The sequence below is a fragment of the Xyrauchen texanus genome, chromosome 45 (assembly GCF_025860055.1).
Source record: "Xyrauchen texanus isolate HMW12.3.18 chromosome 45, RBS_HiC_50CHRs, whole genome shotgun sequence".
In the NCBI taxonomy this organism is placed as follows: Eukaryota; Metazoa; Chordata; class Actinopteri; order Cypriniformes; family Catostomidae; genus Xyrauchen; species Xyrauchen texanus.
The window spans coordinates 12314671-12342569 of NC_068320.1; the positions used below are offsets into that span (position 1 = coordinate 12314671).

General features: G+C 40.4%; 2 protein-coding genes across 3 annotated transcripts in view; one reads left to right on the plus strand and one right to left on the minus strand.

The window, feature by feature from the left end:
• LOC127637554 (proline-rich transmembrane protein 4-like) overlaps positions 1 to 5428 on the plus strand; it is a 28666-nt gene extending 23238 nt beyond the window's left edge. The window contains exon 4 of the mRNA XM_052118661.1: positions 2485 to 5428. Within this exon, the coding sequence (XP_051974621.1) occupies positions 2485 to 4493 (2009 nt within the window). The 3' untranslated portion in view covers positions 4494 to 5428. The remainder of the gene's footprint in view (positions 1 to 2484) is intronic.
• An 88-nt stretch (positions 5429 to 5516) lies between these two features.
• LOC127637609 (inosine-5'-monophosphate dehydrogenase 1b) lies at positions 5517 to 27899 on the minus strand. Of its 2 annotated transcripts, XM_052118752.1 has the most exons (16): positions 27670 to 27899; positions 25911 to 26009; positions 25763 to 25837; positions 20745 to 20793; positions 14539 to 14640; positions 14376 to 14450; positions 14069 to 14275; positions 13833 to 13920; positions 9808 to 10007; positions 9335 to 9425; positions 9147 to 9242; positions 8775 to 8918; positions 8457 to 8601; positions 7324 to 7467; positions 7152 to 7235; positions 5517 to 7035 (listed from the first exon to the last, which is right to left on the minus strand). In XM_052118752.1, exons 2-16 carry the CDS (start codon positions 26006 to 26008, stop codon positions 7014 to 7016), a joined length of 1620 nt encoding a protein of 539 aa, XP_051974712.1. In that variant the 5' UTR covers position 26009; positions 27670 to 27899; the 3' UTR covers positions 5517 to 7013. The 2 variants fall into 2 exon arrangements, with proteins under 2 accessions (XP_051974712.1, XP_051974713.1); XM_052118753.1 differs by lacking the exon at positions 25763 to 25837.

Below are 27899 nucleotides of genomic sequence, written 5' to 3' on the forward strand. Positions count from 1 at the left end.
ATAATTTACTCCCTCTCATGTCATTCTGAACATGTATTACTGACTTTCTTATGGAGAACACAAAATATATTTTAATGAATAGTCTTCTGTCTATTCAATACAATAGCACTGGATAGTGCCTCACTTTAAAGCTTAGGGAAATGACACAAATTATAATAAAAGTAGTCTAATTAACTCATGCATGACATTCCAAATTAAACATCTGCTTTTGTATCATATGGGTTTGGAACGTATGGAGCCCCTGAAAAGACTGGGCGAGAATTATTCTTCTGAAGTAGTTTTGCGTTGCCTCACAATACGTTTTGTGTTCCTCACAATTAATTTAAAATGGTTTTACTAAAATAACCATATTTTAACTTTGAAATTGTAATACAACCATAGTACTAATACAGGGGGGAAAATGCTATGGTAATAAAAATATAATTTTGTTGTTATTTTGATTTTACTACAAATACCATGGTATTTGTAGTAAATCTACCATTATTAATTTGTAGAAAAAGCCATAGTTACTATATGGATAGAGTATACAGTATTAAAACCATGTTTTCCACCTAAAAACATTGTTACTTAACTCACTTTTCATAGTTACTACAATATTAATGTTTAAACCATGTTTTCCATCAAAAAATAAATAAATAAAATCATTAAAAAACTGGTTAGACTACAAAAATCATACAACAAAAGTATAATACAACAATCATACAATATTGCTACAGAAAGAAACGTGTTTTCCACCCAAAACTATGATTACTATAGTGAGTCTACAATATTGGTATAGCATTTAGTTTGTTAATAAATAAAAAAGTGTTGTTAGTTCAGTGCATTAACTAATGTTAACATATAGGCCTACAACTTTTGATTTTAAAAATCATATGTTGAAATTTACATCAACCAAGATTAATAAATGCTGTAAAAGTATTATTCATTGTTCATTATTGTATTGTTCACGTTACCTCGTGTTGTTTACTGTTTACAAATGTAGCCTTATTTTAAAGTGTTACCACAAAATGAGTAAAACCATAGTTAAACTATGATATTTGTATGGTAAAACCATGATTCCCACAAAATTAAGATTTTTATAATCATAGTTTTAGTTTTCCTGTATTATCACTATGGTTTCATTACTAATATCATGGTTAAAACATGGCTGGTTACTGTAGTAAAGCCATGGTAAATGTATTGCAAGGAATTGCAAAACTATTGCAAAAGCACGCAAAACTATTTCGTAAAAAAAAATCCCTCCCTATCCTCTAGGGGGCTCCATAAGAACAATATCAGGGTAAATGATGACAGAATATTTGTTTTTGGGTTAACGTTTCCTTTAACACCATCAAACTTATAATTAAAAATGCATGATAAGTATTTTAAAACAACTCATTGTCATCAAAAATCCATGATTTAAAATTGGCAGCTGGAATCTCTGAAAAGCCTAACCTTTTTTTTTTTTTTCTTTCATTTTTCCAAGCTAAAAATCCAGTCAAACCATTTTACTGAAAACAAATCATGTCAACAATATATTCAGATGTGCCAAAGCTTGGATGACTGACCTTTTGTGGCAAAAAGGAGTACTTTACTATAGCCTATATTTCATTTAAGTGGCTAAACAGCCATGTTGAAGTTAAGATCCAATGAGTGTTGCAATGTTGTGATGTTGTGGGAGTCTTGATTAAAGATAAATGTTTATTGAGCAGTTTTCAGCTGTTACACACATGACACCATTAATCTAGGATGGATACATTTGATTATCTGCCCACACCATCAGAATAAACACTAGATCGCTTTTCTGACACTCGAATGGAGGCCAATACTCAACACTGACTTGGAATAGTAGTATATAATATATTTTGCCAAAGTGGTGGTCATCAGCCAAGGTGGCCAAAACCAGTGCAAAAATACCAAACCCACCTTTAGGAGTGACCCATGTCTACTGTATGTGTAGGCTTGCTTTTTTTTAAAGAAGGAAGGTCATAAACAAAGCAGTATATTTGGCTTTGGGTGTAACAGGAAATTGTCAGTCACTACTAACATATAAAAGACTACAGAAGCAACCCAAAATGAGGCAGGGTCTCACCAGCACTTAACAAATCATGATACGATCATGTCGTGAGCACTTAACAACTACATGAAGTCTTCACTATACATAATGTGGGGGTGGGTTAACATCACAATTAAAGGGAAAGTTCACCCAAATGATTTACTTATGTCATTCCAAGTCTGTTAGGCAATGCAGACCTACTGTATATAACACTCCTCAACATCAGTGCCAAGCCACATAATCCAAAATCTAAAACAGCAAAGCAATTTTGGGATTTCTGTGTTGGTTTACCAATGTTTCATATGCATGACAAATGTTTACTAGATTTCCATTGCATAATTATATTTTCTTAATCTTTTGAGATGAAAAATTTAATTGTACTATGTAAACATTCAGAACTCAGTGTCTGCTTTTATTAATACTGCCATCCATATGCTGTTGTATTTCAGAAATGCCCACAACACAGTCTGAGGACTGGCTGACAGACCTTATCCAAGAATCTCCACTCCCGGACTGCAATGCAGAACATTCTGGAATCTGCAGTGATACATGGCCCACCACTGTTCTGAGCAATAGCAGCAGCAAAAATTACAGCACAACCACCATCTCCACTAACCTCTCTCAGAGCCCCATACCTTTTGCAGCCCCACATATGTTTGTTGCACTCTATTCTGATTGGAACAGTGCCCTGGCAACATGGGGTTCGGCGTGGGAATTGCACATTTATGGACTGGGCACTGTGTTCTGTCTAGTTGCCTTGGCCTCCACCCTGAACCTTCTCTGCCTGCCCCTACAGTACCCATCAGGCTGTGGATACTTCACACTGGTCAGCCTCTGCCTGGTGGCTGCTGGCTGCACAAGGGCCTTTGCCCTTGTCTACGACTCCTACGGATACCAGAATCGCTTTGCATCCACAGAGGCCTCTCTGTTACTTTATGAGGCACCATTCCCCTGCATGACAGCCGCCTTTGGCCTAGTGTTCCTGCTTCTGTCAATGCGCTCCCGTATGCAGCTTTCCTATTCAGCCTTTCAAAGACCCTGCTTTCTAGCCTGCTTAGTGCTTCTGCACTTTGCTGCTGCATTTGGCCCTGTTGCATTACTCCATGTTGACCAACAAGGGACACCACTATACCTGTATCTGTCCTTGATTTCCCGAGGTTCCTTTGTGGGTCTGGCGACTTTCCTGTCCACTGCATATTTCGTGTTCTACTTCTACGTCCGTGCTGACTCTAAGCATATTTATCATCTGAACAACACATCGCCAACATCAGCTGAACGCTACAACTGTTGCCCATTTGCAGAGAGCCGAGATTGGGACCGCGCAGCAGCTGAGGTGCTTCTCTCGGCTGTCTTCTCTCTGGCTTGCGCAGGGCTACAACTCTATGCCATGCTGCACATCCTTGGTCTCGCTGGGAGCACTGAGGCCTTTCAGCCTTGGCCGTGGTGGACTTTTCAGTTAAATTGCAGAATGTGTGAGGCTGTAGTCTGCATCACATTGGTACTGGTAGTTGCTCAGCCAGTCTACTGCTCCAATCACCTTCCCCAACCAGGCTGGACTGAACTTTTTGCAGCGAAGTCATCTATGATTCCTGGGAGCTTCCAATGGAATCTATCCCAGCAGGAGAAGCTGGCCATCTGTGATCCAATTGGGCATGGAGAAACAGAATGCTTGCCCTTGTACACACTGGTGGATGAACGTCTAGGCAGCTTGAATGGCCTTGACCTTCTATACCATAGTAACCGGGCATTGGCCTATCGGGACCTTGACCTAGACCTTCCCAAAAATCAACCCAACACTAGTGCCCCCTCTGTGGGATCATCCTGTGCCAGTGACTCTACAGCAGATCTGCACCCTCCATCACCAATTAATCTGCGCAGAAGCATCGATGAGGCATTATTTAGTGAGTCTATTTTCCCCATGAGTCTCTTCAGCCCCTTACGGCCCTTCACCTATAGTGACCGTTCCCTGGATGGTAGGGAGACCAGCTCCAGTAGTGCTCAAACCCTCAGAGACATTCATACGCTTGATCCAGGCCTATACAGAACATCCTCCTGTGTGGAGGTGCTACCCCAGGACCCGCTTCCTTCTCAAGCCCAACAGGATGGTCCTCTGTTGGGTTTTCCTCCATCCTCATCTCCCTCCTTGTCATCCTCAACTTGTTGCTCTACTCCAGAGCACTGGCAAGGCAGTTCTAGTTCCAATTCCCTCTACAGGCAGTCTCTGGCTGGCTCCTCGCTAGTTTTGTGCTCTAGTCCAGAGGGACACAATCTGCCACCCTCTACCCTAAGTGGTAGCTCAAACCACACTGCCACATCTGGTCACCAGAAACCCTACAGAACATTAATCTCACAGGAGAGTCTGGACCAGCAGTTTGACCAGTCTGTCCAAGAAGAGTTTATCAGTGTGTGTAGACAGATTGATGCTCTTAGCATCTGCAGTGAGACTATTGACCTCTAGATGGAGACAAAATAATGGAATGACAGAATCCAAAAGACTGTCTGTGATTTTATCATCAGCAAGTAATGGGCAGATCAGGTGATTTGATGAGTGTTTGCCAACGTGCCAAAACAGCTTTGCTCTGTACTAAATGAAATCATACAGGCAAATATGTTGGGTAATAGAACTGTGCCAAATGTTTCACAACTGTTTGTTGGGAGTTATGAGAGGCAAGTCCCCCAAAGAGACGGATTCTGAAGTTTCCCTATTTAAGGATAAAGAAGTGTCACCAACTTCCAGAAGCAGAGGCAGATTTTGTACTTAAGTTCTCAATAATATTTGGTAAACAAATTTGTAATTGTAAAGCATTTGTTTAAAGTTTTCTCTACAATTCTAAGTGACATTTTTGTACAAAATCTCTTTGTCTATACGATTAATACTGTGAGATTAAGAACTACAGACATCCATCCTGTAAATCAAATACTTTGAATTTTAGCAGCAGAAAATGGTTATTTAAAAATTAACCTGCCAAATCAAAGTAGGAAATCAACTTGAGGTCTTTGTGCTTTTGGTCTTCAGTTGCACAAATAACTCCATAAGTCCCAGTGGGTTGTTTGCAAGAATGTATTATAATGTTGAATGGTCTAATTGGTTTCATTTTGTTGATTAAAAATTACAAAATAAAAAGGATGTAAGTGTTACAGTACCCTCTGCTGGTAATATTAGGAACACACCCAGCAATCTGTTGTACTTCAGGATTTGAGCTATAGACTGCCACTTCATACATTTCTAAGTGTATATTTGATATAAACTACAATTAATAATCAATTTATCTACCAGGTTTTAGTCCATGTTTTCAATTGCTCAATACATATTAACATTAAGATTTTGTAGTGTGCACGTTTTGAAAAGCTGTGTGTGAAACTGCTGATATATCTGTTTGTCACAGGAGGCTTTTGCGGATTTTAAATAAAATATATTGAAAACTCAAATGCTCTCAAATGCTAAAACATTATGAATCCAGAGTAAAACAAATGGTCAGTTTGACAGAGTTTTTCAGTTTATTCAACAATATTGAACAAGATATGCAATTTTAGTTGAATACACTATGATAAACAGACCTGGCTCTAGAGTTTTCAAACACTGTGACAGTGGGTAAAGCAACATACTAACAAGTAACATCCAGTTGATTAAGGAGGCAAACCGTCTTTGTACATTGTTATGCAGATTTTACTGAGAACTATATACTATGTGGATGATTGGGCCCACATATCAAATGCTGTTACAAGAGTGCATGATTTCAACACACGTACAAAATAGAAACCTCTAGCGGTAGCTGAAGAAAAAACAAATACTGAATTTTTTTTTTTAAAAGCTTTCAATTTAATTCAAAAGGATGACATGCTTTATTTGGCAGTGACAGTTAAAAAGATGCCACACAGCATCAGACGAGCACGGATGGCGTGTTTTGGGTCAAGACGGATGTATCCGTAATTTATGACACATTTCAAGGTGTCAATGGTGACATGGAGAAACATCCTCAGAGGATCAGGAAACTCACAGCATTTATTTGGCGTTTGTAAAAGAGAATGCAAAAGCTAAACAAAAAAAAGCACTTGGCAGTAATGTACAGTAAATTGTATAAACGTTGCATGCACATTAAAACTCTTTATACCAATTTAGCACTCAGTCTCATTTCATTAACATAAAATCCCATAATTACTGTTCTTCGTTAAAATTCCAGTCAAGAGGACTGTGTTAAAAGCTCAGCTTTAACTAACCGACCTTGATGATCCAAAAACCTTCAATCAGCATCAGCTGTTTGGTCAAATATATCAAAAAGACGACAACGTAACACTCTCAGAACAACGATGAATATCTAAAGATATTGGTTTTGGTATAATTATGTTAGTATAGATATTGTAACCACAAAATACAGGACATGGGGTGGTGGGCATAGCAGAATGCTACGATAAGGAGATCCGTCCAAGCAGTAGTACAATAAACATTAACCACCACAAACATGACTTTCTACGTACCGCTTTTTTCCAGAATAAAAATATATAATATAGCATCTTCAGTGGTTACAAATATACTTCAGAAAAGATTGCCTCAAGTACAGTTGGAGCATTTGGTTTCATGGCAGTCATCAGTTCGCATGTGGAAATGGAGATATTGATCTGCGCTGCACTTGTGTCTAAATAGATCATGGTTGCCTCATCAGTTTGGGAGGGGAACAAGGCATTCAAGAATACCAGCTCCAAATGCCCTTCTTGTCTTTGCTGGTTTGCTCATAAACATTTGCAAACACACACAGGCAGCTACTTGGTAACCCTGATACTCCCTTAAGTGCAACAGCAATGTTATGTGGGACTGAATTAGTTTGAGGTCCTGCTCTCAAACTCCTTTAATACTTTTCTCAATCTCTCACTGTGGTGGTGCTGGAGGAACGGTGAAGAGCAGGTTGGGGGCAAGTTCTGGGGTGTCCGATTAGTCTGAGGTGTTTGCTCACTCCTTCCCATCCACGCTCTGTCTCCTCCACTAGTAGAGACGCTTCTCATAACTATGAAGACAACAGACAAAATAGTCTGAGACAGTGATGTAATTCATAAACTATTCACATCTGTAGGTAATGTCGAGCCAGCCATATTGGAGTACTGGTGCCCTCTAATGACTTACGAGTGAAGTCCATGTACACCTCCCTCAACCTGTGCAGAAATGGTCCTCTTCTCAAACTTAAGCTCTCCAGAATACATCATCGACCTAACAGCGTACATGCACACAATTATTTTTAGTGTGCTTCTAAATATGCAAGTATCTTTATTTGTTTGACACACCAACACATACTCACCGAAGCACTGAGAGACTTTTCGCACCAATGTCCTGGCAGCCATGCTGGATTCCAGCAATGAGGTATGGGGCAAATTTATGGATGGACCCTTTATCCTGCACTGAGCCGGACACTCCCTGAGCCACCTTCACCTTATCACCCTCACTGTCAGACAGACAAGCAGCACACAAAATATAACCACAGTCAGAAACTTAAAATTAATTTTACTAGGTCACAACCAAAATCTATTTGAAAAATGAAGCTTCCTATGACTAAATGAATGTAAAATATTATGTCATTATCATTATATGTACATTGTGTTTTTATATTTTTACACACACACACACACACACACACACACACACACACACACACACACACACGTTGTGTTTCCATGTTTTATGGGGACTTTCCATAGACATAATGGTTTTTATACTGTACAAACTTTATATTCTATCCCCTAAACCTAACTCTACCCCTAAACCTAACCCTCACAGAAAACTTTCTGCATTTTTACCTTTTCAAAAAACATAATTTAGTATGATTTATAAGCTGTTTTCCTCATGGGGACCGACAAAATGTCCCCACAAGGTCAGAAATTTCGGGTTTTACTATCCTTATGGGGACATTTGGTCCCCACAAAGTGATAAATACACGCTCACACTCACACTCACACTCACACTCACACTCACACTCACACTCACACACACACTCACACACACACTCACACACTCACACACACACTCACACACTCACACACTCACACACACACTCTCACACACACACACACACACACACACACACACACACACTTTTAGTGTAATGAATGACTTTCAATTTCGATTACCTTTACAGATATTTATGATTACTGAATGAAAATTTGCCCATTAGTATTCATCTACAATTGGCTTCCGGACAATTTTTACTTTGCACAAGTGTTCACAAATAGTCAATGAAATATTTAAGAGCAGAGCAACACTAAGAAAAATATTCACAATACAATTTTCCATGAGTTTTTAAAATGTTGCTCATTTTCTAGACCAGTACATTTTTGTTTTCTCCTTGTTTTATTTAACACAATTTTTAAATTTCCTCACATATATAGGTTTTCCATGACCATGGTAACCCTCACACACACACACACACAAACACACCTGAAGTAGCGTTTCTGGCTGCTGGTGTTCTTCTCCATGGCATCCAGGGAGCCCATTCCTCTGTATTTCTTCAGCCGCACCCCATCAGAAAAGAAATACTCGCCTGGAGCTTCTGTGGTGGCAGCCAGTAGAGATCCCATCATCACTACAGATAGATGAAAACAGAGTTTGAAGGGTTTTATTATTTAAAAACTGATGACTAAAAAGATTTCAGCTCCTCTCAATTTACATACAGTATGCATTTGACAGCATACATGTTCATTGGTTTTAAATAAATGAAAAAGGAACATTGTGTTTTTTAAAGATTTTGATCAACACCTGTTGATGCTCCCAACGACAAGGCCTTCACCACATGGCCGACCGTCTGGATGCCCCCATCTGCGATGACTGGCACTCCAAATCTTCTCGCATACTCTGCCACCTTATACACAGAGGTGCCCTGAGGCCGCCCACATGCCATGACTACACGAACAGAAATGGACGCACAGTCTAGTCAGGCTTTACGATTGGCTAACATGTGAACTGAGGCCCAATAACAGGCTTTCAAATTGGTTCACGTGAATAAGGTATGATGAGTACTGCATAGGGCAACAATGAATAAAGTGTACATTTTATTTTTGCTGCTTACAGGATGTTGTGTGGTGCAATCGGTGTAAAAAAAAAAGATATGAGGTAGAGTTCAATCCCTACCTTCCTGAGTAATGCAGATTGAACCACACCCCATTCCCACTCGCAACGCATCCACACCTGCGTCTATGAGGTTCTTAGCCTGCGCAGCAGTAACCACTGCAGAGTGAGAGAACTACGTTAGAGGGAACAAGACAGAAGGCCTAACAGTGAAGCAAGTGGTCATGGCAGCATTTTAATGTGACATTTACCGTTTCCTCCTACAACCTGCAGCTCTGGGTACTTCTGCTTGATGTAATGGATCATATTTATCTGGTATACAGAGTTGCCTTGTGATGAATCCTGAAAATAAATAAACACCCACTTACTCAATACCACCAAGAGCACTATAAAGAAAACAGACACACATCAAAAGGACTAAATATCTCAGTAAAATCGCAAAAGCTAAATCCAAGATTTCAAACACCACCAGAGATAGCTTCTCATATATTAATGTTTAGACATGGAATCATCCAAAACTTGTGTATATGTAACTGGGTAGATGGCATAACACGTCTATAACCTTTTTTTTATTAAACATTAAAATTGTAACATCATAATGAATATACTTTATGTATAAAGGAAATCTTAGGTCCTGTAACTCTTAACCATTTTGTAATTTTTCTTTTTAAGTTTTTCTCAGAACAATAGTAGAACAGCAGTCCAGACCAGCACCCAGACCTACCAGAACCACTACATCCACCCCAGATTGTGTTAACAGGTCTAGCCTGTATTTGTCGTCTTCACGGGTGCCGATGGCAGCGCCACACAGCAGCTGTTTGCGAGAGTCTTTAGATGCCAGAGGATAGTCTCTGTTCTTCTTTAGATCGGTGCGGGCAATGATAGCCACCAGCTCGTCGTTGTCATTCACGATGGGCAGTTTACCTGAATGCATGTTATGATTACACATACACACCATTTAGTACAGTTACCATTTCTGCATTTAGATACTACATTTCATCAGTGATAGGGATGCACAGATGTATTGGCTGCCAATAGTTATCGGACAATTATTGACCACCAAAATTAAAACAATCAGCATATCGGTTATAGCATGAAAATGCCAATAAGTAAAACGTAACTAATTAGTTACACACGTTGTAAAAACTCTGGAATACAGAAATCCAGAATTAATAATAGCCACAATATGTAGAAGTCTTGGCACGCCTAAGAACATGCAATATTACATTTCTATTCTTTCTTGTTCTGAACCACCTTAAATGGATGTGACAGTTGTGAAAGCGGATGCATGAGGGACACAATTCAAAATGCTTTGTTTCAGAAGTCAAAGTATGCTGGTTTCAGAGACTTTCTGGTACGATATCCATTAATGCTGCATGATTGATTGAAATCGCAAAATGGCTATGCATGATTACAGCCCTGTACCAAATGGCACACTTGATGTGGACTTGCAGTCTTGTGGCCTTCATTTCCATGGTCCCACAAAGTCCACGAGACAGTAGGGTGTCCCATTTTACATTTTAGCGCTTCGAGGGGTGCTCGCGAGCGCCCCCTTTGCACCCTTAATGTGCCCTTTAGCTGAGATTGCATCAGTGTGAGCTCCATAGTGAACTATTTCCCAACATTCACTGCTACAGCTCCACCTCGACCAATCACAGCAGACTGCTTATGATCACTTTTAAATCTGATGTGTAGAACTGGTTCAAAACTTTGTTTTATTTAATTTTCCTGAGATATGGAATAACTCCCATTAAATTTATTGAATAGTTTTTCTTGGGGAAGTTTTACGTTCATAAGAGTAACAAAATTAAACATTTACTATTGTTGTTTCAAAGAGGATTTTAGAATTATTGAGTGTCTATAAAATATCACAGGAGATAAATGCCTAGAAGAATAAATGCCTATGGCTGTAGCTTGTACGATTGCTTGTATTTATAGATATAGCAACATTTGGTCTAACAGTGATATTTTTACATGCAGAAGTTTGACTGTATTTTATAAATATATGGCGTTATGTTTGTTCTATACATTTTACTGTGTTCTAAGTACCTGCATGTAACCATCCATGTGTCTGAATCATGCTTATTCTCTAAATATTTAAAATGATGGGGTTTCTTTCTGTAGTATGTGCGCTTTGTTTTTCAGAGGTTCTTAAGTTATCTACTGCTTTAGAGGTTCTTGATTAAAGTGTCTAATGCTTTACTGTCAATGTGTTACTTGAAATTAATTAACAAAAACTCAATGGTAGAGATGTCCCAATCGATCGTGCCTAGATTAAGGGCCGATCTTTCTTGCAGCATGCAAGCAATCACACATACACTGCTCTAATGAATGAGTGCTTTCTCAGCCCTTGAAGCATGACAGAATGGCCCATGGAGGGTGAGTTGTTGACAATTCTAAGCATTCACGAATTGATACTTTCAGACATGATGTGTTTGAGATGAATATGCCGGTTTGTTTTTAAAAATGTGTAAGAATTACATGTATGAACAAATGTATGAATCTTAATTTGCCCATTTTCTAGAGTCATTACGGTAGTTATTCAGACTCGTTGCACAGTGAACAGGAAGAGGATATAGAGGCTGCTAACAGGTTTAAAAATGAATTAAACTAAAAATAAACATGCAAATACATGATGCGAGTTGTGAGTTCAGACGTTGTGTTGAGTGATAGAGACGGTTTGAGCAATCATGAGAGCTTTTAGCTTTAGTCTCTTTATCAATAGCGCTCGGTGTCAAAGACGTGCACTCTTCAGGTGCTCTCAATATCGCAGTCACTCATCCATATTTAAATCAGATTAATGTTGGTCACAATACCACCAATAATAAATATAACTGTTTAACCTTCAATAACGACACTGAGTCTTCATATATTTGCTCAATAATTAGTGATTTGTGTTACAGCCAATCTCAAAGACAGTAAACAGAACATAGATATTAATGATTTCTCACTGGAGCAGATTTAGAGCTTGTTATGAATATATGTTTCTAATTTCTGTGATGTGTGTGTGATGCTTTCATGGTTTTTACTTGTTGTCAGTATGTCACAATGGCAATTTGATATTGACCACAGAACTATTAATAACTGTTTCATTATTGTTGAACTCTGGCCTGTTCAAGTGTAACTGTTTACGCCACTTTTAAGTGGAATTGCGAAATACGAAAATTAGTTTTTAACAGAATAAACATTTGTTGTGACTATTCAAGTCAAGATGTTTACACCATTTGTAAATGTAAGTAAGATTTCTATTCATCCATACAGTGGATTTGTGATTTATTTTTGTACCTGAATATTAAAGTTAAAATAAGCCGTTACACCATTCTAATAGAAGTTGATTTTATATGCGAGTTTTATAAAAATGGTACGCATTAAGCTGAAGACATATTTTAGTTACTTTGTTTACGTAGTTATTTTTGTAAAAAAAAAAAAAATAAAGTCTGCAGCTTTATTATCTAGGCAAATACAAGTATCGGATTTAATATTTAAATATCGGATCAGGGGCAAAAAAAGCTGATCGGGACATCCCCACTCAATAGTGAGTTTAAAGTGGGTTCCTTTACCCCATCAATGCCATGACTTGTTAAAATTATAATGTGTAAAAACTGCATGTAAAATCAACGTAAAAAAAAAAAAAGCATCATCTGATTGAAGTCAGTCCCAAATTCACACTTTTACCACTCATGCCCCCTCCTCATGGACTTGCTGACTAGCGATTCATCGGTCTGCACTCGCTTACTTCAAAGTCTGCACTCAGAGGAAGACTGCAAGGGTGGATGGTGCCATTTGGGACAGGGCCTACTTAACCTTAAAAGGCTGCATTTCTGCAACAAATAGAAAACTGTTTACAATATCACTGTTTTTACTGTATTTTGGATCAAATAAATGCAGTATTGGTGAGCAGAAGAGACTTCTTTTAAACAGTAGTGTAGGTCTAAAATTAAGTAAAGTCATTAAGTAAAGAAAATGTATAGTCAGATTACTTCATTTAACTTAAAACTTGATTTTGATCATTAAGTCTTTGTCACATTCCTCAATAATAGGCCCAGGGGAGGGGTCTTGGTCTCCTCACGGGTGAAATGCATCAATATTCTTGTTAATTCACGCCTCCTCGCATAGGTCCTTTCTAACACTAAAAGTGTCTTGCAAAAGTTAAATTACTATATTGTTTTGTTTGAATGAGTGATCAGGATGGTTTTCACATAATTTTGTAGCAAACATTCTAAGCTACACGATCCAGTTCTCAAAAGTCTTGTGGACAAATGTTTAGTATCTGTTATATGGCCTTATTTCAATGACTTAATTTAGTTTTCAAAAACCATGCATAAATGTTATTTTCTGAAAAATACAAAACACCCTCAGACCCCAGAGGGTTAAGGGCAAAAGGGGGAAATGTTGTGTTATAATTAAAAGCCAAGATTTTAAAATCCAATTTAACCTGATATTCAATGAATGGAATAATTAAAGAAAATGTGTAATATGTGTACCACTAGCACTATTAATTAACATAACTGCACAAATAGAGCATGTTTTCAAACCACCTCTACATTTGCTTAGGCAAAAAGGTAGCCCAACCCCAAAACTACAACCACTGGTTAAACAAATATTATGTCTGGCCCAATTAGGCATCTCAAATAAAAAGACTGCAATTCCATTTTGTGGCAAAGAAATGAAATACTTCACCATTAAAATGACCATGACAGCACATTTACATCTTGCACACGTCATCTGTCTATCAGAGTGTGATCTCACCTTTTTTGCTGCGTTGCAGTATATCATTGGCCTCTTTTAGAGTGACACCAGCTGGAGCAACTACCAGATCCTCTCTTTTAGTCATGGCCTGAAAAACAATTCCAGTGAGAACTTAAATGCACAGCATCCCAGTCACTGATTACACCAGTAATATGAAATTAAGTTCAAGAAACATTTGTAAAAGCTCTCAAAAGAAGAAATGCAAGCTCCAATATTTACAGACACACTAGCCTTACCTCCTCTAGAGGTTTATTATTATCTTTCTCAGACAAGAAATCAATGTCCCGTGACGTGACGATGCCAACCAGTTTGCTGCCCATCTTGCCCGTCTCAGTGACGGGGATTCCAGAGAATCCGTGTTGAACTTTTGCTTCAACTACATCACCTACAGTGTGACAAGGACTCAACACCACTGGATCAGTGATGAAACCCTGCTCAAACCTCTGTAGACATACACATTGACTTCATTTAACATTAAGTTGAGAAAAAAAAGCCACACACACAACTTTAAATATTCATCACGGGCGATAGATACAGTCTTACCTTCACCTTGCGCACCTCGTTGGCCTGAAACTCTGGGGTGCAATTATGGTGAATGATTCCAATCCCTCCCATGAGCTGGACAACAAATAAAACACATTCAAATAAATGATTAACAGATATTTAGTCCAATCAGAAAAGGGGTGTAGGAGGTAAAGGTACTCACTGCCATGGCGATGGCCATAGAGGATTCAGTAACAGTATCCATGGGAGAGGAGATAAGCGGGGTCTTTAGTGTGATCTTCTTGGTTAATGCTGAGGTCAAGTCCTATACATAAAAACAGAGCAAGAACAATGATAGAAATATAAGACGTTTACTCAGGGAATGAAACTGATCTTTGGGTCATTCTGTTTACCCGTTAAGAGTTATAAACAGTGACAAACTCATCTTAATCAAGATTGTTAAAAATGCCTTTGGTTTCTCCCTAAAATTTAATACATTAATGTTTAAAAAAAAAAAAAATTTATAACACTGGTTTATATTTATGGAACGTCAAACTACTGGTTGGGTCAAATCTGACCTGTGGGTAAATAATGCTGTTTTTTTTTTTATGCATTTTCATGAGTGAAGACGGTCACAAAATCTCTCAGTCTTTCTTTTATACACACACACGCACGCAAAGATTTAATCATGCTGATGATTCAGATGCTTCAGAAAATTAGAGATAATATATAATAAACACAGCTTTATAGGGTTAACATTGGCAGTATATGTGCTGCAGACACACACACTAAGTTATTAGTTGTTCAACTGCACAAAGTTGATTGGACAATGCTGAAGAGGTATTTGTTGTAAAGCGAAGGATTTACTGACGATTGAATGCTACACATATAGTACCATAACTCACAAATAGGTGGCACTCTTTCCAGTTAAAATGCTACTAAAAATGACTTTTTTCAATGTGAATGGGAGTGTGCTGTAAATCTACTGTACGCTATATGGTTCATTTTTGACCCGAACGTCAAAGGGTTATGAGAGAAAGCGTGCTGACGTTTTACATGTAAAAGTAATTCATATTGAAAAATTACCTTTTCACAGGATGTATTGAAGGACTTGTCCTTGCTAGGTTACATGTGGTATTCGGGGGGTATTATAGAAAGCATGTAAATGGACTAAAACTTGTGTAGTGCAAGATTTGAGTCAATATATTTGGTCCATTTTCCCAGAAAAAAAGCTGTGTTTAGAAGAATTCCAGTATATAGATGGTCTCAAAGCAAACACAAATGGACATATTATGGGGTCTTCAATAAGTAAAACAAAATTACTGTTACTGCCCTGCCCATTTTGACTTGTCAGTAGTACCAAGTTTAGCCACAACAGGCATTAGTGTACCATTAACCATTGATGCTTTTATGTCAATAGGACTGTTGATATCTTAATTATTTTCTGATAAGATCAACTGTTTTTGACAGATTATTCTAAAGTAATTAAAAGAATATAACAAAAACGTTTGAAGGTCAAAGAACTGGAATACACAGAATATAACATTCTGCTCAGCCATGTCTGTCAATGTGCACGTGACTCACAAATCTCTTGGGTGGGTGGGGTAGAGGGGTGTAAGAAAGACTAACGGAAGGCCATGACCTTCATTAATACATCAGATCTGAGAATTGTTCCTCTAATACAGATAAGCTCACAAACATTGCTCTCACAACCTTCCAGTCACAACCAAAAGCCACAATTCCCAAAATACAATTTCACACGCACACAGGTGGGGGAAGAGTGGCTTCATGGGAAAAGAGACACCATAGTGGGAAATTTCCCAAACCCATGGTTCAGTTTGTGTTTCATGGGCAAGAGATAAAGGGATAGTTCACCAAAAAGGAGAAAGGAATGAAATTTCACAGAATGAAAGTCTTTTTTCCATACTATGAATGTAAACTGTAAAAACAGTGAAAGTGATCTCATTTTGTGCTCCAAAAAAGAAAGTAATTTGCGTTTAAAAACATGAGGGCGTGCAAAGGAAGACAAAATTTTTGGGTGAACCATCCCTTTAGGAGCGACAAAGATATTCAAGCGGTTATTAAACTGGCCTACACAAACCCTTCAATACAGAGTTTGTTCAATCTTGGTCATAATGGCAAAAGCAATATCGAATCGGTTACCTAACGTAACCTCGGTTCTCTCTAGATGAGGGAACGAGTATTGCGTAAGCTAGCTTACGCTACGGGAAAGATTAATTTTTTCTGAGATATTGAAGCCAAAAAAATTATCCTTAATTTTGTATCATTTGTCAACGCAGTGCAGCAACTGCAGACCTTGAGCGGGCTAGCTAGCGAGCTCATTGGTTGCTCTGCGGCAACTGCTGCAGCCTATAGACGAACTTGGGTGAACTCGCGTCCAATGAGAGGCGTCCGCGCGCTTACTGCATCAAAGCCCGCCAAAATGGGCGTGGCTCGAGTGCATATAAGCGTAGTTCGTAGGCTGGAACCCTGGTTTTCATTGAATGAAGCGAAAGTCGCTCGTGGCGCGAGCACGGCCGGCTACGCAATACTCGTTCCCTTATCTAGAGAGAACCGAGGTTACGTTAGGTAACCGATTCGTTCTCTTACGAGAGGTTCTCTCATATTGCGTAAGCTAGCTTACGCTACGGGAACCCATTGTCAACGCCATGCGTGCCAAGCATCCACTGCATGAGCCCCGGGGGTGGGGGGACCCGGGGGAGCCCTTGTGAGTGGGGAAATAATATTTGGCCGGCCAGAGTGCGGGCCAGTGTGTGTGTAATACATAAGCACATAGTGGGAAGGGAACGACAGAGCGGCGGTGCCGGTCTGTGTGGAATGAGTCCCATCAGTGCAGCTCACCAGGGGAGCTGTAGCGTATTAAACCGCTAGTAGTTTTGCCTGCAGGGCGGGCACTTCCAGATTATAACATCTGACAAAGGTGGAGGGGGAAGCCCAGCCCGCTGCCACACATATGTCGTGAATGGAAATCCCGCTGGACCATGCCCACGATGAGGCCATGCCTCTAGTGGAGTGAGCCCTAATGCCCAACGGGCATGGCAGGTCTTTTGACGCGTATGCGGCAGCAATAGCGTCCACTATCCATCTAGACAGTGTCTGTTTCGAGGCGGCGAGACCTTTGGTGCACCCTCCGAACGAAACGAAAAGCTGCTCAGAGCTTCTGAAAGAGGCGGAGCACGCAGTATACAATCTCAGTGCTCTGACTGGGCAAAGGAGATTGGCGTCGCGTTCGCTATCGGATGCTGGCAGCGCCGATAGGGAAATGACCTGTGCTCTGAAAGGAGTACCGATCACCTTGGGAACATAGCCGTGTCTAGGCTTTAAAATGACCTTGGAGTCACTTGGTCCGAACTCAAGACACGCAGCGCTGACAGACAGCGCGTGAAGGTCTCCCACGCGTTTGACTGATGACAGGGCAGTCAGAAAAACGGCGTTTGAGTGCAGGCAAGCGGACAGTATCACCGGCTTGTTGGCTGCTGAATCCACCACTGTAGTAGCCTGAGAGAGGGGGACTGACAGGGGGCGAAGCTTTGACGGTGGTCCGGCTGCGGCGGGACTGAGCCGTCGTTTTTTCAACAAGGCTAGGAGGACTTCGGTTGCTCAGGTTTCAGCGCAACCTTAGACCGAGGCCCGCGGGGGGGCGGCGGTCTGCGGCGGCTGTCTGAGCGCAATCGAGGGCGGCCGCCCTGTTGACGCTGAGAAGTCTGACTTTGTTGAGCTGGGCGCTGTGAAGAGGCTCATGCAGGAGGCTGGTCACGTGGGCGGCCTGCAGAGGAGCTAGCGCGACGCGGCAGGAAGAGGTTCATGGCTTGGGTGGCTTTCTGGACTTCTGAAAAGCGGTCAACAATGCCACTCAGCGCAGAGCCGGAGAGACCGGTCGGAGAGAGCGGTGCGTTGAGGAACGTGGAGCGCTCTGCTTCTCCCATGTCAGCTAGCGTTAGCCACAGGTGTCTCTCGGTCACAGTCAGCGAGGCCATGCACTTCCCTAGAGCTTGGGCTGCAGCTTTGGTGGCGCGAAGGGCGAGGTCCGTCGCGCTTCTTAGATCTGTAATAGCCTCTGGGTGCCTGCCTTTCTCATCCCACTCCCGAAGAAGGTCTGCTTGGAGGATCTGTAAGACGGCCATGGAGTGCAGAGCAGATGCGGCTTGGCCGGCGGCGGAATAGGCGCGGCAAACATAGGCGGAAGTCGCTCTGCAGGCCTTAGACGGGAGCACTGGCTTAGACCGCCATCTCGCGGAGGGCGGGCAAAGGTGTGCTGCTACCGAATCCTCGACCGGGGGGGATGGAGGAGTAGCCCTTCTCGGTGGCGCCGTCCACCGAAGCGAGAGGGGTGGAGACGTGGGAACGGATCCTGGCCGAGAAAGGCGCGTTCCACAACTTTGCAAGCTCAGTGTGGAGTTCCGGCAGGAAGGGAGTTCTGACGAAAGCAGCCGTCGAGTCTGTTGGGAGCCTGCTCAGGGGGCGGTGACCACTCGAGCCCGAGGCGTTCGACGGCCTGTGTGAGGAGGCGTGTTAGTACCCCTTCGACTCCGGCGCAGGTCCTGCTGGATTCCTGGGCCGAGGAGGAGGCGTGGGAGCCTGACCACTCCTCGCTGTCCGAAGCCATGATGGAACAGCCCTTATCCTCCGCCTCGTCCTCCGAGATGGCCGCAATGCGGCCGCTGGGCGGCAACTGCGCGTCCCGGGGGGGCGGGGAGGGTGAGAGCGAAGCTCGAGGGAGAGGCTCCGGCGAGGCAGTCGCTTCTATCACCGGTTCTGGCAGCCTTTGGGAGCAGGCGCTTTTTCCTGCGCGGCGGAACGGAAGGCGGCGCGGTGGCTTCGGTTCTGAGCGCTTTGAGTCGAGCCCGCAGGGTCGACATCGGAAGCTCCTCGCAGAGGTCGCATCCGCCTTCAGCGAGGGCGAGCTCTGCATGCCCCAGTCCCAGGCAGAGAGCGCAGATGATGTGGCGGTCTCCGGCACTGAGAGGGGCGTGGCATGAAGCGCAAGTGGTGCGAGGCATCTTAAAAAAGACGCTCGTTACTCTTTTGTGAAGTTCGTTAAGAACTAGCTTGCTCTAAAAAAGGATACGTCGCCGGATGGCGTAGCTCACAGGATGGCTGAAGGTGGCGGAGACGGCCGGCTTCTTCGAGCGCTGTCCAAGCTTGCTAGATGCCCCTCGAACGGCGACGCGGCTTCCAGTTCAGAGATGCGAAGAGCTCGCTGAAGAGATGAAAATCAGGGTTCCAGCCTCACGAACTACGCTTATATGCACTCTAGCCACACCCATTTTGGCGGGCTTTGATGCAGTAGCGCGGACGCCTCTCATTGGACGCGAGTTCGCCCAAGTTCGTCTATAGGCTGCAGCAGTTGCCGCAGAGCAACCAATGAGCTCGCTAGCTAGCCCGCTCAAGGTCTGCAGTTGCTGCACTGCGTTGACAAATAATACAAAATTAAGGATAATTTTCTGGCTTCAATATCTCAGAAAAGATGAATCTTTCCCGTAGCGTAAGCTAGCTTACGCAATACGAGAGAACCTCTCGTAAGAGAACACTTTATTTTTCAGCTACAGAAGTATTGAGTCTCATTTATTTCCACAAGACAAGGATCTTTAAAGTCTGCTGTGTGCCCCGAGCAAAAACAGGAGAAGACAACAGTGTGAAATGTTCAAAGTTCATTAAATTTTAATGTGTGTGGGTGGATTATTCCCATGTTCTGAAAACAGAACAGTTGAAATGAAGGGAAGTGCAGCGTGTTTATGAGAATTCTAATTTCAACAGGGAAAAACAAAATGGGCATTCTCGTATAAAAAAAAACAAGTCCTACAAAAGCAAATAAGAGCAGAATGGTAAAATGATTTTAAAAGGAGGACAACGTCTCTGAAATTGGCTCTACTACATTCACCAAATAGATTCCCAAAAATAACAAATGCTTTAAAACAGGTTCCTTGAACATGACCCTGTCTTTTGGTCAGGATGGATAGTCCCATCCCAAAGTAATGCCATTGACTGAGCCAATGTTGCAGGGTAGAGCTGGTCAGGAAGCTCAAATAAACAAGTAATCATTTGACAGTGCCACAGAACCAGGAAAAAACAACCTACAAATGGCTTACTTATCATTTTTTCTACATTAAGCTGGGATAGTGAATATATTATCATCAAAAAAAATGTATAGGTTTAAAGTGAAAAATAAAGACCATCTTGTGAAGTCTTGCAGTGATTTGAAAGAGGTAAAGAAAATATATAGAAAGAAATATCTGACAGTCTGTTTATAAGCCACAAAAGTCTGACAAGTATGAGCAAAGAGACGGCCATTTAGTTAAAAATAGTACAAGCAACACACACGCAAAAAAAAAAAAAAGCAGACATTCAGTCATTATGAAAACAGTAAGTGAATGACAGTGTGGGGGAGTAACAAGCCAGAGGACTCACCACTTCATCTGATGTGAAGTCAATAAAGCCAGGCAGGATCAGGAAATCACTGCAAGATACACAAAAGAGAAGACATTAGTCAGTTACCAGGAATAAAAAGAAAGATTGTACACAAACACACAAAAAGGAAATTAAGGTTGTTTTTTTGCCTCTTGTCGTTTTCATGACAATTACTGCAAGCACATGTGTCCCTTTAAATTATTACTGTGCCATGTCCATCTGTCTAATGTTTTAATTTCTAATTCCCATTATTCTCAAATGGTGATTCTCATTAGATTCCCACTACTGTAATACAGCAATTTTAAACAACTCTAATTAAAAGGTAGTACAACAAATTCTACCATGTATAAATACATTTCAATGCAAGTACATCACTATGTTTTTGCATTACAATAAAGAAAATTGGGGGGGAAGAGTTGTCATTAAAAATGTAAATGCGAGAAGAAAAAAAATCATTTCATTCCCCAAATAATCCCATTATTTTCTAAATGAAATTTATTTTTCACAACTATAAATTTCTTCTTTCTTATGATTTTGAAGAGGTTTTGTGAGATTCACTCGTCCATTAGCACAAAGGTTCTGAACATCTTAAGAAAAGTGCCAGAGTGGAACGCCCAAGGGAGTCCGTCTTGAGACAAACACAGTCGAGCATAATGAAAACCTTATGCTGACTGCTCCATTCATGATGGTACCTATATCAAAAGGCAGTCTAAATAAAGTGTGGTTTTGGAAGCAAGGGCAATGGAATAGGGATGAGGTGAGTCTGAAGACTGTCTGTGTTTACAGAGACCTAGGCCCATTCAGACACATGCACATTAACATGGGGTGGGGGGGGGTCGCAAACCCACTGACAATCACTGGTATGTGCTGTATAAATACTGCTGACTTTGGAGAGCACATTACATAAATACTGGAAACAGAATCAATGAGATCCTCATACAGATGAAAAGTTGCCAGTTTGGTTTGGCAGATGAGTGCCAAAACAAAGTGGAGACATAAAATAAGGTTTTGTATATTGCATGAGTGTGCGAGTACAAATGAAGGGAAAAGATTGGAAACTCCAACACAACTCAAAATACACAAACACATGGCTGATTTTCCTCATCTTGGTCTTGTGGTGGGCAGTCTAAAAAAAGGAGTCCATGTTGGCTGGGACAGGGCAGGACTCATCCGCACCCACGTCACTCTCATTTGCGAGTGAAAATTACTGCATGCGAATGTGGAAATTTATTTGGCAAACTGTTGCAGGTGACAGCTGCTCTAACACCCCGAAATTATAAATATATACCGTAGCCTACCATCAGAATAAAAACTACCTAATGCTTCTAACCTCAAATGCAAAGTAATTTTAAAAGTGTCAAATTAGTTATTTTTGCAATAAGCACATCCTTAACACTCTTGCTCTCTTCTCTCTCGCATGTGCACACAGAGACTGAGAGAGTGTGAAGACAGACAGCAACCGCTTTACACTGTGTGACTTCTCAAACACCAGCTGTGTGCAGCATCCACCTGCATTATTCAACAGCAGCTATAGTGCGCCAGTACGCTCACCACACCAGCTATTGGTGGAGAGGAGAGAGTACAGTTATAGAGCCAATTAATGGATGGGGATTATGAGGCCATGATTGAGAAGGGCCAATGCGGGGAATCTTTCCAAGAAGTGCTCTAGGATTTTTAATGATCACAGAGTCAGAACCTCGGTTTAACATCTCGTCCGAAGGACGGTGCCTTTTTACAGTACAGTGTCCCAATCACTAAAGTGTGGCATTAGGACCCACACAAAGCACAGGGTGAGCACCCCCTACTGGCCTCCTAATACCTCTTCCAGCAGCAACCTTAGTTTTCCTCAAGAGGTCTCCCATCCAGGAACTGACCAGGCTCAAACCTGCTTAACTTCAGTGGACAACCGGTCTTGAGCTATAGGGTGATATAGCTGCTGAACGTCTTAATATGGCATTCATGGGCAAGATCCCAAGAAAAAAAGCAAGATGCGGCGCAATGGTCCAAGACCTTCGTCTAGCACAGGTTTTCAAAGAAAACAGCATATATGTTTGCAGAAACTCATTTTCAATACAACTGTGAAGTATCTTGTGCACATCATATAAAATGTTAACATTTTATAACTACATTAAGCATTACACCATTATACAACACTTAACAGTGATTGTTAAGTGAAAATACATTCAAATAGTTATGAATGTCTTGAAGTTATAGTTAATCTACAGTGGCTAGTATGAAAACCCATTAGAATTACCTGCATTTATGTATAAATAATGTAATAAATGTGTCTTAAAATCTGGTTTGATCTTAATCGAAGTTACAATGATGAACAAACACAATCTTTAAACTAATAACTCAAATTATTCTATTGTACTTGTACATATTGAATACATCATTCAAACATTCACAGTGTAGGTTGGAAGTAGTATGTGAACACTTAGGCTAATGACAAAAACAAAAGTTAGAGTCAGGAGTTGGCAAAGTTTTCTAGAAAAGCTTAGATATTCATCTGTCCACAGTTAGACAATTTGTCTATAAATGGAGATGTATTAGTATGGTGCCTACTCTCCTTAGAAGTGGATTTTCAGCCAAGATGACAAAGGACACACCGCAGAATGCTCAATGAGGTAAAGACTCGAAGGAATCATTGGCACTTGTTAACATCCCTGTCCATGAGTCTAAGTGGAAAACATTAAAACGGACACGAAGGAAGCGTCGCTGTGCACTTGAAGTTTGCCGATGACCACCTTGGCACTCCACAACGCTACTGGGAAAAAGATTTGTGGATTGATGAAACGAAGGTTGAATTCTTTGGGAAGAACATGCGGCACTACATATGGCATAAAAAAGGCACTGCATATCAACATGAAATCACCATCCTAACGGTGAAGTACGGCGGAGGGAGCATCATGATTTGGGGCTGCTTGTGTCTACAGGGCCTGGACCGCTTGCCACCATTGAGGGAATTTTTTTTTTCAAGATATCAAAATAAGTTTATCAAGATATCCTACAGGATAATGTCAGGATAGCGGAGTGCCAACTGAAGCTCAGTAGAAGTTGCGTGATGCAGCAGGACAAAGACCTTAAACATCAAATTAAATCAACTACAGAACGGCTTCAAAAAAGAAACTCCATTTTGGAGTGGCCCTATCAGAGCCTAGACTTAACCCAATAGAGATTGTGGAGCTGTGGAAAGACCTCAAGAGAGCCATTCACACCAGACATCTTATGATCTGTTCTGTAAGGAAGAATGTTTCAAAATTCCTTCTGAACGTTGTGCAGTTCTAATCCACAGATACCAGAAACACTTGGTTGAGGTTATTGCTGCCAAAGGAGGATCGACCAGTTATTAAATCAAAGGGTTCACTTTTTCCACAGCATTGTGAATGTTTAATGGGATGTTCAATAAAGACCTGAAAGATTATAATTGTTTGTGTTTTTTGTTAGCTTAAGCACATTGTATTTGTCTATACTTGTGACTATAACGAAGATGAGATCACATTTTATGACCAATTAATGCAGAAAATCAGCTAATTCCAAAGGGTTCATATACTTATTTGCCTTGTAAGTGATATATAATAAGATGGATCTTTTTAAAGTAATTGCATTTTCAGTTCAATTGGTTTGACTGATAAAAGACAAATTACACACATTGAAAGAGTCTTTGATTTAAATAAGGAGACTGAAAAGGAAAGATTTAGCTTCAGGACATTTCTATGGGACACATAACTCTTTGATCAAATTATATCTCATTCTAAACAGAGTAATACTGAGGTACTGCAATGTGCTGGCTTGACAAAAGATAACACAGAGGGGAGATATTTAACATCAAGAAAGCAGAGATCTCCACCTCACATGTGCTTTATGCCATTTAAAAAGGTAAAATTGTGGAAATACGCAATACATAAATTGATTCAACACACGTGCCCGTGTCAGATTTATGGACAAGTGCACTTTCTCTGTGTAACTGTGTATGTCTAAATAAAAGCTCCCTTCTTACATGATGCCGGCGTGAGGACATTCACGTGGGCCACACTGCATCCCTACATGCTTTTCATTAAAAATCACTTGGTCATACAGGCAGACCTTTCACCTTGCAATCTTAATCTTCTAAAAGATGCCTGTTCATGACATGAACTCACCGTACCCTAATGTCACCCCTCATTACTAGTGCAAAGAGTGAAGACATTCATATAGATTACATTCAAGTCAAATATAACTTTTTAACAGTCATCGTTATGCACAACTTTATATTTTGTTGTGATGTCTTCTATGCATTAAGCAGTGACAGGTTTAAATTGCATCCAGGAATGATTCATTAGAAAACCAAATCAGCTTTAGATTCGGAGTATATCCAAAATGCAAATCAATTTAAATGAATTATATATATATATATATAATGAGCTTTTGCCAACTCTACATTCAAGAAACTACTTTATATGGAGCGTGCCTTGCATGCTGACCATGCTTGCCATGTAAGTGTATCATATAGTTGGTTCTAGACCAATAACATTAAGGAATTTCCAATGAGATTATCCTGAAAGACACTCAAGAGTGAAAAAATGAAGATGATTTAATTACGGGTGGTCGAAACGAAATGAGATCAGGTTAATAGAATTAGAAAAAAATGTAATGCATGCATATTCTTCAGTGCAATCCAGATGGGCTTTTACTGCTACTGAAACCAAACAGCATCCAAAGACAACAAATGAAGGATAATTATCAGAACAGTTAACCAAATTCAAACAAATGTCAAGCAGTGGCAACTAATATGGAATTCTCAGCAGCTAAACAGATAAGATTTAAATTTTCTTCTATATAATTGTATCACATTGAGAAAAATGGGGAGCAAAACAATCAGGACAAAATTCTGAACTTATTGGTGAACATATCTGTTGATTGTCCCCAAACAGACTATACTGACTTGAAATTACTGGAATGATTGTTTCCTTATTGAGCTCACTATGAGACTGAGGATTTCAGTGTGATGTCTTATAATAAAGGGCTGGGTTACTCACTTGTAAGTCATACCGTCTCCCATAGAGCAAAGCTCTTCCGCCGTGTGTCCATCTTGGACAGACTGCTGTCCTGATCTGTAACGTGGATGCCCATTACATACACACAGAGTATCACTGCAGGGAGAGGAACCCAATTACAGGTACTTACTTGTAGGTGAGACCATCTCCGACAGAGAAAAGCTGCTGAGCAGACAGGCCGTCCTCTGGGATGTAGCCCATTCCTCCACTTATCAGATAGTCTGCCATACTGGAAAGAGAAATGCACAAACATAACCCTGTAAATAACATGCAGGACTCTTCACTGGCAACCTGGCACTTAGCTTTTGATTCTCAAGTCCAACCACCTCAGTATATTTCTATTGCAATTCTACTTGCAAGGCATCAATGTTTTGAAATTCTGTTTTGCCTTCAAACTTTTCAGCTCGAACCTTATCATACAGAAACCATTCAAACTTTTAGTAGGTGTGCCATTTTTCCTTTTTGTAAACATTATCCTTAATTTTTAAAGCTTAATGTTGGAAAATCTCCCTTTAACTCACACTGTTGGAATGTTTACCTGTCAAGACATAATTAAACAATAGTTATGATGGCCATGTAATATTTTCAAACTGAAATCTTTGCATAGGTGTCCCTATATCTATATTTGGAACTACTTTTCAAACTACCAATTCATTTTTAAATTTAACACTGTTCTTTTTCTACCTAGCACGCACTGGTTTTTCTTTCTGGAAAGGCAATAATCTCACTAGACTAGAACATAATAGACTAGACAAGAGTAGAATATAACGGATTCCCTTATGCAAGTTCAAATCTATTCTCATCAGACTAGAACACAATAGAACAGAACCAAATAAAATAGAACACAATACCCTATAAAAATGCAAACCTATTCTCGTTAGACTAGACCAGAATAGATTACTTTATGGAAATGCAAAACTCTTTTCATTTGACAAGATTACAGCAGACTAGACAAAAATTTAACAGAACTGAATAGATTTCCTTGTGCAAATGCAGATCTATTCAGGCTTGAACAGACTAAAAAAAAAAAGAACTGAACATTAGAATAGAACAGAATATATTTGCTTTTGGAAATGTAAACCTATTCTCATTCGGCCAGACTAGGATTAAATAGACTTCGATTTGGAAAAGAAAAAGTATTCAAATTAGACTAGAATTGCATATTGAATCTGTTCAATTCTATTTAGTCTAACCAAATGTCCTGCGGTGTATAACAATCAACAATGTTGGCAACTAAACGTTTATGTTTGACGATGCAAACACCAAAACACAGCGCAGTGACCTACTAAAATTATTCTATCTGCACACGCGCCATAAAAATAGACGAACAGATGTTGACACATACAAACAGACATACGTGGGGGACAAACAGATACATTGTATTAGTAACTGACGCATTGCTTTATCGGGGAAGTAATCTCCATTCTTGTACTACTGACCCGGTGACCTACATTTAGTAAATAAAAAATGCTAAAGGCAAAACCCGGTATCTCTATCGTCTTGAAATGCATGTACACACCCAACACCTGGTGAAGAAGACTGAGTTAAGAAACCACCAACGTGGAAATTTCACAATATTAACAGATGTGGCGTGACAAAAAAAAATACAACATCGATATATATAAGCACCGTTCGTCGTGCTAACTAAAATCGTGGTGGTTTTATACATGTCTATTATATAAAATATATATTTGACTAATGTAAATGTTTAGAAGGCAAAGAAAATCATGCCCATGCTAGCCACACGCAGGAAAATGGTTGCGCCATTTGCGTATGCAAATCAACATCCGTTTGAACTCCACGCTTCTCTTTGTTAGAGCTCCTCCTGTTACAGACTTTTACAATACACAGATTCAAAATAATCATTAGGAGCAAATATAAATTCAAACCTTCTGTCTAGGTGAGCACGCGGAGATGCACGTCAGAGAGGAAACAACGGAAAACTGTACTACTCGAGACCTAAGCGACTCTATGATCTGAATTCGGTTTAAATTTTGTCCCTATGCAGTCTCTTTTTACTTGAAAGAGTCTCTTTTGAATTAAGGTTTAGTGTTGAGTCTGGGTTTATGTAGAGAGCGAAGCAGACAGAGAGCACGCGTCATATCCTCAAAGAGCTACA

Excerpts from the sequence above, each read along its gene's own strand:
- LOC127637609 (XM_052118752.1), bottom strand. The coding sequence starts at position 26,008 with ATGGCAGACTATCTGATAAGTGGAGGAATGGGCTACATCCCAGAGGAC. Across the intron at positions 20,794-25,762 it reads GGAGACGGTATGACTTACAA|TGATTTCCTGATCCTGCCTG; the intron begins GTGAGTAACCCA and ends TGTATCTTGCAG. Across the intron at positions 7,036-7,151 it reads GGTGTACATGGACTTCACTC|TTATGAGAAGCGTCTCTACT; the intron begins GTAAGTCATTAG and ends TTGTCTTCATAG.